Source organism: Pleuronectes platessa, chromosome 7 (genome assembly GCF_947347685.1).
Source record: "Pleuronectes platessa chromosome 7, fPlePla1.1, whole genome shotgun sequence".
Taxonomy (NCBI): domain Eukaryota; kingdom Metazoa; phylum Chordata; class Actinopteri; order Pleuronectiformes; family Pleuronectidae; genus Pleuronectes; species Pleuronectes platessa.
In genome coordinates this window covers 20,262,402-20,276,475 of record NC_070632.1, presented here as the reverse complement: position 1 = coordinate 20,276,475, position 14,074 = coordinate 20,262,402, and the positions used below count along the sequence as shown (strand labels likewise).

Genomic DNA, 14,074 nt, shown 5'->3' with positions numbered 1-14,074 from the left:
TGACCCAGAACACATCCATCCAGGTTTAGTGAAAATACATCCAGTAGGTTTCTTTTAATAATCCTGCTCACAAACAATCACATGCAGAGGAAACCAAAACCTCCTCAAAACAGGTAATTATATATTATATGTATCTGTTTTGGGCTGTTCATACAAAGTTAGGTTGCTCTTATAACTTACAGTCAACTAACATAAACAGACTTAATGAAAAAATACAATTAGGGTTAGTTGTTGGTAAAGAAATATTTTGTAACGAAGTGAGTTAAAGCCTTTTCTGAGGTTTATGAGGAGATGATCTTCAGATCAGCGTATATTGGCTTGCTTTACCCTTCTGCATTTCACTTTCATTTATCCAGAATGGCGGTCTTGGCCCAGGTTCACAGTTGTCGGTCATAGGGTGTGTGGAGGTCACAAAAGTGAGCTCTGACCTAAACTGTGGAGTTTATCCTGCGGAAGAGAACTTTCCCAAGCTCTCGCCTTGAGAAATCTGTTCCTATGCAGGCATGCAGAGGAGTAGAGGAGCAGGGGAGCAGGGATGGGATGGGGAAGGGGGGGGGGGGGGGGGGGGGGCACTGGTGGGAATTATCAAGTTGAACAGTTAAATTGTGAAGAGGGGAAGGAAACAGGAAGAAGAAGGAGAGGAGAGGGGTTTAGCAGCGCAGAGACTGCGGCTTGGAGGAGAAATTTGATCCGGGGCCCAGAGAATAATGTTAGTGCGCTAGGAAAGGCTTGTTATTGTTGAAAGATCTGTTGGTCCACTCACTGCCGCGCATTCACTGTGACTGACGCTGGTTTTAAGAGAAGAGGTTTCGCCATTATGCTCAGAAATCCCACATTGTGTATCAGCACAATGTAATATCAGATAGCTGTAAATACTGTCCATTGCAGGGAGCAGTATTATCCCGGAGAATAATGGTGTATTCAATGACACTTCCTCACTCCTCTGTAAGATCCAGGCTCAATGGGTGTTGTTAACAGCATAGACAGTTAATGCTGAGGTGTAAGACATGCCTTGTCAGTGTGGAAAGGTGTGGTTAAACAGAATACAGCTGTGATCCAGGACACCCTAACGGCAAGTGTGTCTGTCACTTGCAATATCACCTTTAGATTTTTATAAATTGCTTGATCCATTGAAATCCATCACTGCCGGCCAAAGGCTTATTGCCAGGAAGAGCTCCATGGCCCCCTTTGTTTTGGCAAATCCTCCTGTCAGTGGCCTTTATTTACTTTGTCAGTGATGATTTATACTTTGTCCTGCAACAACACTGCTCCAACCACAGGTGCATCTGCACAAAGGTCTTGTCTCTTCGACAGGATGAGTGCTCGGGGGTTCTCTAATTTGTCTTTGGAAGTAATACAGATATTTTTAAAGCATTGTTGGCCAACATGAGTAAATGAAAATGTGTCTTTCACGCTTCTCAGTAATAAGTGAAAAGCTCAGGATACAGAAACAGGAGAACGGAGGGGATCAACGAGGTCATTTAGATGCATCAACTGGAAAAAATGAATGTGTGCAAAAGATTTGTGGCAAACCATCAACGTAAGTCGAAAGTTTAACCCGCTGCTTGTGCAGGAGGAAAAGTCGAGGGATCAGCAAAGTCATCAGAATAAATCCATAAGGATAACTGGATTTATAGTATGTCAAAAACTTAGTAGCAATCTATTTATCAGTTGTCAAGATATTTCAGTTTGAGATGATTGAAAACATTATAGATAGAAACAAGAGAATATGGCTGTACAAAAGTATTCTATATATTAATGCATATTTAGTAAATGAGGCTGGAATTAATACAAATTAGTCCTCAATTTTACCTCAAGCCTTAATTCATATTTAAAGTTCTCTTCTGTGTCAAAACTAGTTGGAACAATGTGTAACTTAGACACGTCTAAAGGCATTAGTGTTGATACTTGTTGTAAACAGCCACACTCAAAGGAGGGGTGAGAAACCTGAAGTCATGCAGATGCAAAAATTCTTTGATAAGCTGTTTCCAGACATGAGCTCCATAGATTGTACAGATCCTCTACGACGTGTATGTTAGGTCTTTTCATCTTGTCAATGGAAAAAGAGTTTGTAAGAACTATGCTTATATCTCACCACCAGGCACCTGCAGCAAACCACTGGGGGCCCATTTTCTTTAAGTGACAGAATTGAGCAATTCCTCCATTGAAAACGTGTCTTCAGATACTGTTAGACGACCCGACAAGCACTTGTGTTTGAAGCCCATCGAGGCCTTCAGTTACACCAAGTCCTTGGACGCTGTCTGAAGATGGAGCTGTGTTTTCAGCTGCAAATGCACCCAATGTGGACTTGGCAGCAGCAGAGTTGGACAGGGTCATGTAGGCCAAAGTGAGAGCTGCTTAAACGCAGGTTGGTGGGACAAGTTGGCATGGACCCCTGCTCTGTTGAGCCAGCGGGGTAATTGGGAGCAGACTGAGGATGAGTCAGGAACTCTGCTGACGGGAGCTGGCTGTCGATGGGTAGGAGGAGGGGCTGAATTGTCTATGTGAGGGGATGGACTGACAGATGCTCCACCTCTGCAAGCAGACGAAACATGACACCCTTTTCCAGATGGGGGGATATAGAGAGAATTGTTTGCTCTTCCTCCGAAACAGATCCACGCCCCTCCTCCTCCACTTTATTATTTTTTCCCTCTTATTAGGATGATCTTGTCCCTTTCTCCAGCAGAAATGATTCTCTTCTCCTCACTTAGCTGCTTAAGACCTTTTTCTATTTGTTGGAGGGAGGTACAAGCAATTGTTTTCATTTATAATCCAATTTCGCCCAAGGTCACCATAGTTGTTCTAACTTCTCTGGGCTGAAAATGTTTTACATTATCCACTTGATTTTTCACCTTTTATCAGGCCAACGTGTTTAAATGCTCCACATTTCTATTTCTGGAAGTGCTTATCACTCTGAAGACTTCAGTGCATCATTAGCCAGGAAGCGGCACCATTTGCAGTCGGTGGAACGTGGAATGGAAGCCACAAACTCCAAAGGGAAAAGGAGACCTTCCCCCCTTTAAAAGCCTGTGGTTAAACTGTTACAGGGCGCTCATTTGTTAACTCTGACAGGTGGAGTGGGTAAGAAGGACTTTATCCTTTTCCTGCCTTTTTTTGACCTTGTGGTTGTCAGAGCTGTCACATACATCTAAAATTCAAGAACTCCACGTCTTATTCAATCCGCAAGGAAAACTGATTACTTCATTTTAGAAGCTGGAGGTCGTCGTACACACTTCCTGCAAGTCATATCACACTTCCTTTCTGTTTGTGTGCACAGACACAAGAAGATTACTACTCTTACATGCATAATAAGCCTCCTAAATTGAACACCCCTTGGTCTTGCTGTGCACCATAATTACATCCACAGTGGCGCTCTCAGTGGCTCCAATTATAATTAAGGTTTGTTTATACTTTTACTGAGGTAATATTTTGGCCCATTCTTCCAGCTTCCAGTGGGATCGTCTGTAGACACCCTGGCAGTCAGGAGGTTCAGTTAGAAACAACAACCATAATAACAAGAAGATCGGCACGTGTGGTGTTAAAAATACAAAAATTAATACATGCGATATATTTAGAGTGGATTGATAACCAAAAAAAAGCATGTAGGGAGAAATGTATTGTTTGTGGTATCTCCCTTCCTGTATTCCTGTCTGGTTCTGGCTATCCCAGGTTCAATGCTGTCTCATCACCATCCTCTCCTAACAATAGACAGAGCAGGGCGAGAGGTGGAGGGGCAAGAGGACACAGCACAGCAGGACAAGAGCACTGTCAATGGGATAGGACAGGACACATCGCAGCAGGGTGGCTTGTGCAGGCACTGTGTGTGTGTGTGTGTGTGTGTGTGTAAATTGATTATATTTATATAACTATTTTCTAGTCGTATCCACCACTCAAAGAGCTTGACACTACAAGCCACATTCAACCATTTACAAACAAGTAAATTAAGCGCTGCAATATGCTTTATCTCAAAAAGGATAAAACTACATAATTTGGTCTTCATAAACACAAATATGATGATTATCTGCATAGCGAGTGAGAAAGATAGATCTAAACACGTGTGTGTGTGTGTGTGTGTGTGTCTAAGGCACAGCTGTAATAGGCATATTTACCTCTGAAGATCATACAAAAGGTAATCGCAGGCCTGTTGCTTGTTTTCGGATACAAAACAGGCACAAAAGGGCAGCCAGCTGATAGTAATGTGTGCGGTAGGTTGAGAAAAGAGAGAGATTAAGAGATGAAGATGAGAGAGAGGTAACCATGGCATGCCGGAAAAGTGGATACTTTAAATGAGAGTGTAGGTTCCTGGCTTGTATGCCCGTTGTGGCTGTCACACTTTCTTGCAGATACACACACTGATACAGGCACACACAGTTGCAGAGCTGGCCTGTTTGGCTCAAGTCCAAAGCCTTGCTATGAAATCAGCTTGGGAAAGCAGCGGGGGCCCTGAACGAGAGAGAGAGAGAGAGAGAGAGAGAGAGAGAGAGAGAGAGAGAGAGAGAGAGAGAGAGAGAGAGAGAGAGAGAGAGAGAGAGAGAGAGAGAGAGAGAGAGAGAGAGAGAGAGAGAGAGAGAGAGAGAGAGAGAGACTGCTGAGCCCAGATAAAATTCCATTGTTTATTTGCCCAACCCTCTCCTTCCCTCCTCCTCTCCATACATCCCTTCCTTTACCATCAACTTTTCCTCTATACTTCATCGGGAATCAAGCAAAGCCTTCCCAAAGTCTGCCAGGTCAAGGCAACATGTCAGTCATTGTGAAATCCCCCCATATTGCTCAAACTCTTTATGTCGTATTCTGTCAGCCCTGCACTGTTGTACATGAATGAACTCTGCTTCACATCTGCGCAGCTTAAGACATGGTACAGTCGAGTGTGAAAGAGGGTGATGAGTTTAGGATTAAAAACCAGTGCAACTCCATCGACTATCCTTCGCTCCCTTCCTCCGTCATACTTTTCTCCCCACAACTCAATGACTGAATGGGAATGAAAGAGAGAGAGTGAAAAGAGAAATAAAAGAGTGGAGGAACGTGGAGGAAAAAAGCAGCCAAGTTTGCTATTCCAGAACGAGCTGGCTAAATGTGCAGTCTTGCGTTAAATTGATTACAGGCGAAGCTTTGGCACATGCTATAGGGAGCCACAACATGAAGGGGATGGGGTCTTCAACTGAGCCGGGGTGTAGAAAGAAAAAGAAGAAAATGAATAATCTATAATATGTAATTACCATTTAGGGCTGTCATATTCTCTGTCCTTGTCCTAGTTTGACGTAAAACCTCACTCAAAATGTTGACGAGTGGTTTTAGGGGGCTGCCACTTTTGGTTGCTTGCTGTATTGGACTCAATGTCCTGATAACTGTGAAACGCAGCGTGGGCCGGCAGCGACTTTGCCCTTTTTAGGTACTTTGAAATGACAGAGAGTAAAAGAGAGCAGTCTTAAGAAGAACAAGCACGGAGCGGTGATGTCATGATGTTAGCTGTTTCTGTCGAGCTGGACCGAGAGATGGAGGGACGGAGGGATGGAGGGGAGGATGAAATCTTTATGAGAAGCAGCTGTTGGGGAGAGGCAGGCCTCCTGAGCGCTGCAGCAGCAGCAGCCAGTCAACAGCTCACTGACAACAAGCCAGAGGCCTGATAGAGCTCGCTATGAAACTCTGACAGCAACACCTACCCACACTGTGATAAAGCTAATCAACTCATTCAACTGCAACAGCACCTATCACCAAACTTTTACACTTGGAAAGGATAGTACATAGAGCTCAACAACATAGATACAAACCGAAAAAGGCTCAATGATAATATCCCGGTGTGAGTTGATGTCTACTGCATTACATTGCACTGTGAAGAGTATTAAAGAGAGAAATACAAATTGTACAGCTTATTGTCACACCAAGCGTGTATATACCTACCTAAAACTGACACTGAAGAAATGAGTAGTCTGCTCAAGTGTGTGTCCAGTACCTCCATCAATCAAATATTGTATGCATTCATTAGAAGAAAACAGTTAGACCAAGAGTCATCTATAGGCATGTGTGTGTGTGTGTGTGTGTCCTCTTGTACAGATACTTTTGTGAGAACCAGTGTGAGTCTACAACTTACGGAGTGAGGACATTTTGCAGGACCTTTTCGCCGGTCCTCACTTTGTGACCCCCCCTTTTAATGGACTCGGTTTTCCCGTTAGGAATAGCATTAGTTTTTAGGTTAGGTTAAGGTTAGGGTTAAGCATTTAGTTTAGATGTTAAGGGTCAGGTTTGGGGGCTACGAAATGCATTATGCCAATGAGTGTCCTCACTAAGGACACTCGTTTATACACAGATAGGTGACGTCATGTTGGGGTTGCAGCTTGGTATAGTAAGGTGTGGTAAGAATAGCATGTTGTAGCAATGATTTTTTTTATCCATTTGATGTGGGTTGTGAGCTGCTTGCATGAACTCCTGGTAAAATGATGTATTTATTTACCATCCATCTTCTATCTTTACAATCTGTTTTAAACTAATTACTATTATTACTATTATGTCTTGTTATGATAAAACACCATTCTCCGTGGTACATGTGAGTGCATGTTTACAAGAATCTGTCCACTGCCAGATACTTGGTGTCCATCCACTGATAGAAATCTTCTGCAGGGTTTGTTATGCAACTGATGGTTAACTCTGATGCCCTGCCTCTGACCCAGACTGCTGCTTTTTCTATCTAGTAAAAGGCTTTAGGGCGTTAAGGGTCTTGTGCTGTTCACTGAGCACCAATCCTTTTTCCTCTGAGGCCAAGACTGGAGCTTATCTTTTACGAAATATATTTCCGAAGCGTTTTTTTTATCTGAGGTTCATTCAATAAATGAGCTCAAAACTGACAATAGAGGGATTCTAGGAATAGAATGTGAAAAATTAAAAGGCACTAATCTCTTTTCACATTCCTTGGTGTCATCTTCTTCACCCGGCACTCCTCCACACTGCTGATGAGCAATATCACTTCCTCAGCCGCAGCTCGCTCGTCACACGGCTGAGGCTGAAGGGGGGCGGGGCAGACAGAGGTCTTTCGGGTTGCCGTTTCCCGTGATGTTTTTATTGGCCTCAGCAGATGGCTTCCCTCAGCCTCTGTATTATTATGGTGGTCATCCTGCACTGGGGGTTCGGGTTAACAATAGTTGCCAATCGCGGCAGGAGACAAAAGCCTTTGCTGCCACTAGAAAAGGAGTTTCTTCAATAAACGTAGCTCTGGCAGTGCTGTCAGATAAATTGCTTCTTGGAGATGTGAAGGCACTGCTGCTGTTCAGGTTCAAGCAAGTGTTTGGAAACACTGTCTTGAATGCATGAGTCAAGTTTGGGATATGTTCAAACCCTTTATAAATCAGAATTACGTAAAAATACAAAATGACCTTTTAAGGTATCACTAGAATCTCCACTGAGAAGATCTTTCAGTTTTGGCCTCGGGGCTCTAAACAATGAAGTAGAACAGCCTAAAAGCCTGCACTGTTTTCACTGTGCAACAGTATACTTATATTATTCTTTGCAATATCCACTTTCCTCTCTAGTTTTGACAACCCCTGTCTCCCCCAGCCCCCGACTTTCCTCTTCCATTTGCTCCCTCTGTTCATATCTCCCATCTTTCCTCTCCCCCTGTGATATGTAACACCCTCCCCAGTCCAAGAAAAAAATGTAACTGTAAAACTAGAAGGCTCTATACATTCTTTAGAGTCCCCCTTGCCCAACCCCCCACTTTTCATTGCAGGATTTCTGTTCCTCATTTGTGTTTTGGTTTTTAGTAAGGAGAAAAGAATCAAGAGGGAGAGGAAGGGGGGAAAAATTGGTTGATGTTTCCCCTCAAACACGTGACCTCTGCTTGGCTCACAGCTGAAAATAATTTGAGCCTACAAGCGAGTGGATGGCTGACGCAAACCTTCATCCTCCTCCTTTTCCCTCCCTCTGGGGGGGCTAGGCCTTGGACTGATTGTGGAGGGATGGGGGGGGGGGGGGGGGGGGGGTAAAGGGGGGTAAAGACAAAGAAATGAAGTTCTGTCAGTAGAAACTAGAACTCAGCTCAAAACTAGAAGGTAAAAGATGACACGTTGTGCTTTCAGATGAGGCTGGAACTGTACCGTAGTGTTTTGTTTCTGGAAGAAAAAAACATACTAGCCTTTTGGCTCAGTCTGAAACACTGGACCCAGAGGGACAATTATGTTGTTGGCTCAGGAAGAGTTCAAATTTTTTACATAATCTAACTAAAATGTGGCTTTTTCTATGACTTGCCTCACTGCCACACGGGACAACAATTTGTGGAATTCGGCTGAAGTGGGCTCTCATTCCCCGCATAGTCGGGGGGGCAAGGGAGAAAAGTGTAAGCTTTAGCTAATGCTGGTTTAAAGGCAGAGGAATAGAGGGGGGATACTCTAAAGTATCCCAGCACATCTGTAGAAGTCACTCATACACACAATCCACATGCTGGACTGGAGCGTAGACTGGTTGGATAGATGTGCACGTCTATGTTGGTGTGTTTTCATATGAGGTTTTGCATCTGCGAATACAGCCGGGTGGCAAAGCATGAAAGTCTCAGTTTATTTACTTAGGAGCAAATGTGTGAATAAATGCCAACAGGATTAAAGCGTGACCAGTATCCTCCTCCATCATGTTAACCACATCTGTGCCATGCGTGAGGCCCTTCTACTCCATGCCAACCCTCCACGAGTCACAAGCTGTAATTTAATGTTACATATGGATGGTCTGGTTTTAATGTACTCTGACAAATAGACCAAGGAATAATTTCAAACTTTAAACACTTAACACATTAAGAAGGTTAGTTTCTGGAATGGAAGGAGTTTGCAAAGAGGATCTAATGTGTGTTCAACACTTGCCTTGAACTTACTCCAGAAATGTGTCCTGGCAAGTGCAAAAAAACAAGACACTGAGTGATAACCTAAAGACGTTAAACTGATGGCTCTTATCTGGCCTCCAGTTGTCAATTGATGCTTTCACAGAGCTTAATGCCATTAGTAAGGAAAGTTTCTAGGGTTCTCAATTAGTTTTCCATAATGTCACATGCATGCTGTAACCTAAGTTGTGTGGCGGCTTAAAGTGGTGGTGTTAAAGCTTCGATTTCAGTTGTTTCGTCCAGCTACTAATAAAGTGAAGATTGACATTTTGGGGGGATACTAATGCAGCTTGTGAAGTCTGCCTCTTTGCTGCATGGTTTGAAACTGCAAACCACAATTTTTTTTTAGTTTAGCTGTTTGGTTTTTCACATTTACACACTTGAGTTTAAAGTTTTCTCGGGAAGCAGCTGTTCTTTTGAACCATCCCCGATTTGTCAGTATACTGGAAGTCAGCCTATTTTTTTTACATCGTCTCCATATATTTCGTTAAGAAGCTGTGCAATCATCAATTTCCATTTTCTTTAACACTTAATATGTACTCACCAGTAGATACAAATATATATCTCTAACTGAATGTCTGTTTCTTTGTGTGCCTGTGCAGGATGCCAGCTGCTAGCACCATGACCGGTGGGAGGGCCCTGCTGCTCTGTACAAACACTGACAACTGTATCTACCAATCAGTCAACGGGTAGGTGCCTCATAAGCCTATTTATTCATTAAATGTTTTTCTTATGCCAGGTCTTCATCCTCCTGTCTCAGAGATTATTTAATTCCACACATCACAAAGGAAGTTTTGTTTCTTTTGTTAAAATGTAAGCTCTGCCTGTGCTGGTAGAAGAGCAGCATCGGCTCCTCCTTGTTTGTTCTTTTAACAACCTGCCTTTGTGCCAGGAAGCAAGTCAGCAATTTCCTATCAAATTAGATTTGCTACGTAACTGGACAATATAAAATATAGTCACAGAGGCCAGCAGTTCCTACAGCCTGATATTTGACCCACTGTTTCAAAGTTTGCAACACTTGGAAGAAAATTATCATTGCAAATAACCAACTATGTTAAGAATCTCAAATTCTAGTCTGTTGTTTTAAAGAAAAGTACATATCCAGAACAGCATTGCAGCAGTTAAATCATTAAACACTTTTACACAAACTTGTCAAATTAAAGATTGAACTTTGTAAAACATTTCTGCATTTATGATGAAGAGTCTCACTTTCAAAGATGTATTGGTCAAAGAGACTCACGAAAACTGTCGTATAGAGTGAATTGAGTGCATTTACATTACTTATCAGCATTCAGCCTAAACTTTGAGTATTATTTGATTGATGATTCTACCCCTAACTTTTAGTTTTGCAGTAAGGAAAGTCCTTTAACACAAGTAGATACAATAATTTATGTAATGAAGATAATATAAGATAGTTGAACACTTCCACAGGTTATATTAACATGTTGCTTTGGTCTGATCAAAGTTACATTTCCCCCATATTTATTGAAAATATCTATTCTTTTCTTAAACAAGTTCAAGACGCCTCCTTCTATTCAGGTCAGTAGTGTAACAAAAGCAGGGCAGGAGAGCAAAGCAGGGCAGAGTTGGCCATCTGGCATCTGGATGCTGTTACTTCCCCCCTGCTGCCACCATCTAATGCTTCTCTGTGGTCCCTTCTGCCATCCTTTTAATATTCATTAATGCTATTTAGATTAAAATAAAGGGATTTTGATTCATGCCGAGGTGGGATTTGAAGATTTAACCGTCTGTTGTTTTTAGCGTTTAGCATGTAGCTCTTCAGTAGCCTCAAAAGAAAATCAATACATTCGGTAATTGTCAAAAGTTTAAATAAAATTAGAGAAGCAAATTTCAAACGGTCCCCCTTATCCACTGGTCCATTCCATAGTGTTTAGTCTTGAAATGACTGCTTCTTAATCACACTGTGTTTCACTTCATCATACTCTCAGGGGTGGGGGTGAGGGGGGGGGGGGGGGGGGGGGTGGCAGGGAGTATTGATTTCCTCTTCTATCTGCTCCACTTTTTCTCTGACTCTTTCAATTGACCCACTACTGCCTACTCCTGTTCTCTTCTTTATGGCTTTTCTATTTGACCTACTTCTTCCCCCTCTGTTGCTTCTTGCTTAATAGAAAATGCTGTTTTCACTGGGGGACACAGCAGAAGAATGAAGTTTGGGAAGAAGGGAAAGGGAGAGAGAGGGGCCCACTACTAAAAGTCTGAGCAATGTGGAAGAGAATTATACAGTTTGTTCATAGGTCATAGTTACAACAGCCCTTTTTTTTTTCCTTAAACGGTCTCAGAGGAAATTTGAATCTGTGATTTCCTCTGAGATTTCCTCAAGACTGCATGACTGTTGGTTTTCATATCCAGCGATGTCATCAGGAGTCACCCAGCGAGGCAACATTTCCTCTGTTTGTCTGAAATACAATCTTATGATGAATGGGGCTCTGGCCAAAACAGAGTTTTGTGGGTCAGGAATAGAAAAGAAAAGATCCTCGCCTTCGTGTCCTCTCCTGAAATAGCTGCGCTTTAGTAGCTTGTAAACTTTGACCTCCAAACCCAGAGTTCAAACAGTCTTGACCCAGTAATCTTCCAGGAGTGAGTCACAGCTGAAGCAGAGGCACCAACCAGACGTCTGAGCTCTTTTAACAAGATTTTTTTTGTTTAACCAATAAACAAAGGTCTGTTTGGATGTAATGTTCACATTGCTAAGGGCCAGTTGGGGCTTTACAGCGTCCACTGAAGACAGCAATTGATATTTCCATAAAAGTTATTGCACTATAAATTGGGAGAGTTGGCAAGTACAGTGTAATGTTCTTCCTCCCCCTGTTTATTTTGAAAGTCATTATTTGAAGCAGTGGCTCAGTGGTTAGCACCGTTCTCTTAACCAAGACAAGAGTCATTGTGTGTTTGGGTTGTTGGGGTCTGTTTTTTTTGCTAAATGTTTTTGGGATTACAGGGTATTTTGCTTGTTTATGTGTTTTTTTTGCAACATTTTAAGTGTTAAACAAGTAGAGCTACAAAATATTACATATGTTTATGATATTTGTAACATAATAATAGTTAAGAATGTTCATTGCTCTGTGAATGTTTCTTTTCCAGGCTCCAGTGCTGTGGCTTGAAGGTTGGGGACGCTCCATCATCTGTGGTTCCCCAGCCCCAAGAGGTGTGTGGGTCACCAGGGGACAGAGACAGGATTAACACCACTGTGTCTTCCAAGCGTCCCCTCTCGCCCCTACTCAGCCTGAGCGACAGCCCTGGTCCTCCTGATACCATGCTGGCTCACAGGAGAGCCACCACCACCACTGACCCACGGACTCCCAACGTGGAAAATGGACTGAACCACAGCAAAACCCCAGCAGGGGTCAAGACAGCCAGCATCCGCGATAAGATCTCACAATGGGAGGGCAAAAAGGAGCCTGCCCAGTTAACCTCTACGGGGACGGTCCCACTGGGCACGACGCAGAAGGAAGTCGAGACAGTGAGGAAAAAGGAATCTAAAGTTTCAGAGGTCCAAAGGACAGAGAGCAAGCGATTTGTCTGCTGGGACAGACAAGACTCAGGGAAGGAGAACGTTGGAAAGTTGGGGGATTCAAGGCCTAAATCTCCAGAGGGTCTAACAAACAAAGACAGGGAAGTGATACTAGAGAGAGGGCTTCGCACCTCTAAGCCAACAGAGCAACCCGCTGACAAGAAAACTGTTTTAACTCATGTTAAGAAACTGGAAAAGGCAACAAAGGACGTACCTGACAGACCCTCGCTGGCATTCCCAGGGAATTACTTCTGCCCTCCCTCAAAGGAGGAGCTGGAGGAGACGGAGAAGAAGGCGAACGAGCCCATTTTTGGGACTTTTGATGTTGTTCGGCCTGGTGGGTCGAGAAGGAGGAGAGAGGGGGATCCAGAGAATGTATACAGCGAGCCAGGTGTTCCGTCTATAAACCCTCTACCTAAACCTCAGAGAACCTTCCAGCACCACACACCACCCACTAGCCCAGCTTCAGGGGCCGGCTCGGGGAAGGGAAAGAGGAACTTGCCCCCTTTGCCCTCTATACCTCCTCCACCTTTACCAACATGCCCACCCCCTGGAGTTTGCAGGAGACCCTGGGCTGACAAAGCCCGGGATAGCAGCAACAGGTAAGCGATTGAGAAGTAAAGATGGGTATAGTGTCGACAACCATAATTGGTATTGACCAGAGAAATAAATTTGGTTTAGAATCTTGTCCTTAAGTTCCAATTAAGTAACCCTCCGTATTCTGTAACCATTTCCCCTTTACCACCAACCAAACACTGATGTGAACAACGTTCCTCACATCTGCTGTACATCAAAACCACAGATGACATCATCCTGAATGTCTCAAAGAATGACCTCATTGGTTGGATTTGAAGAATGCAGATATTAATGCAACTCATTCCTCCTTATAAAACTCTCCTGGATGGGGAGAGCAACATGCAGAATGCCCACAGTCATTTTGCAGAGTTTAAATTTATAAATGTAAGAATACTTGATCCATCTGAGTTTTCAAGACTTCTCCGTTAAGTAGTACTTGAATTCAGATGGTTACAATCAAACTCACTGGGCTCTGTAGGGAAACCCAAAAATGTGAACTCTGCAGTATTGGACTACATCTATTGTTCACTTTTTCCAGTAGTCTGAATTCTTATTTGAAGCTTGGCTTGGATCTGTTACATTCCATACCATATGTGGAGACCTCACTCTGCTCAAGTGTCAAGCCCTTTGTTTGGTCTAACTGTCTGTCCGTCCATTGGTCTGTCAATCTGTCTGCTGGTCCATCCTCTCCCTGTCTGTCGGTCTGTCCATCTGTCTGTCCCTCAATTCATCTGTCAATCTGTGTGTTGGTCTGTCCTTTCTGTCTATCCGTCTCTCCATCATTGAGTTTACAGGTTCACCCTGTGTTTGCGTGAGTTTTCTCCGTGTAATCCCATTTTCCAAAGACACGTAGGCTGGGATTAGATAAATTGACCATTGGTGTGTGTTAGTATATCTCCCTATGTTGCCCAATCTTAGTGAGGGGCAAAAAATAAAATGTTGCCCCTCTCACCCAATGTCAGCTGAGATTGGCTTCAGCTCCCCCTGCGACCCTCAAAATGATAAGCAATGTACCTGATGGATGGCTGGAGCTGTGTGTGATCAATACACAGTTATCAATATTAGGTACACTGTGCATCATTAAAATGCCATGCAACCTCAGGGACCAGTGT

At 43.2% G+C, this 14,074-nt stretch overlaps 1 protein-coding gene across 1 annotated transcript in view; it reads left to right on the top strand.

Moving 5' to 3' along the window:
- The window catches only part of si:dkey-82f1.1 (DENN domain-containing protein 2A), a 33,141-nt gene that overhangs the window by 5,587 nt on the left and 13,480 nt on the right, over positions 1-14,074 (top strand). Inside the window, exons 2-3 of the mRNA XM_053427257.1 lie at positions 9,457-9,543; positions 11,957-12,988. Of these exons, the coding sequence (XP_053283232.1) occupies positions 9,458-9,543; positions 11,957-12,988 (1,118 nt within the window). The 5' untranslated portion in view covers position 9,457. The remainder of the gene's footprint in view (positions 1-9,456; positions 9,544-11,956; positions 12,989-14,074) is intronic.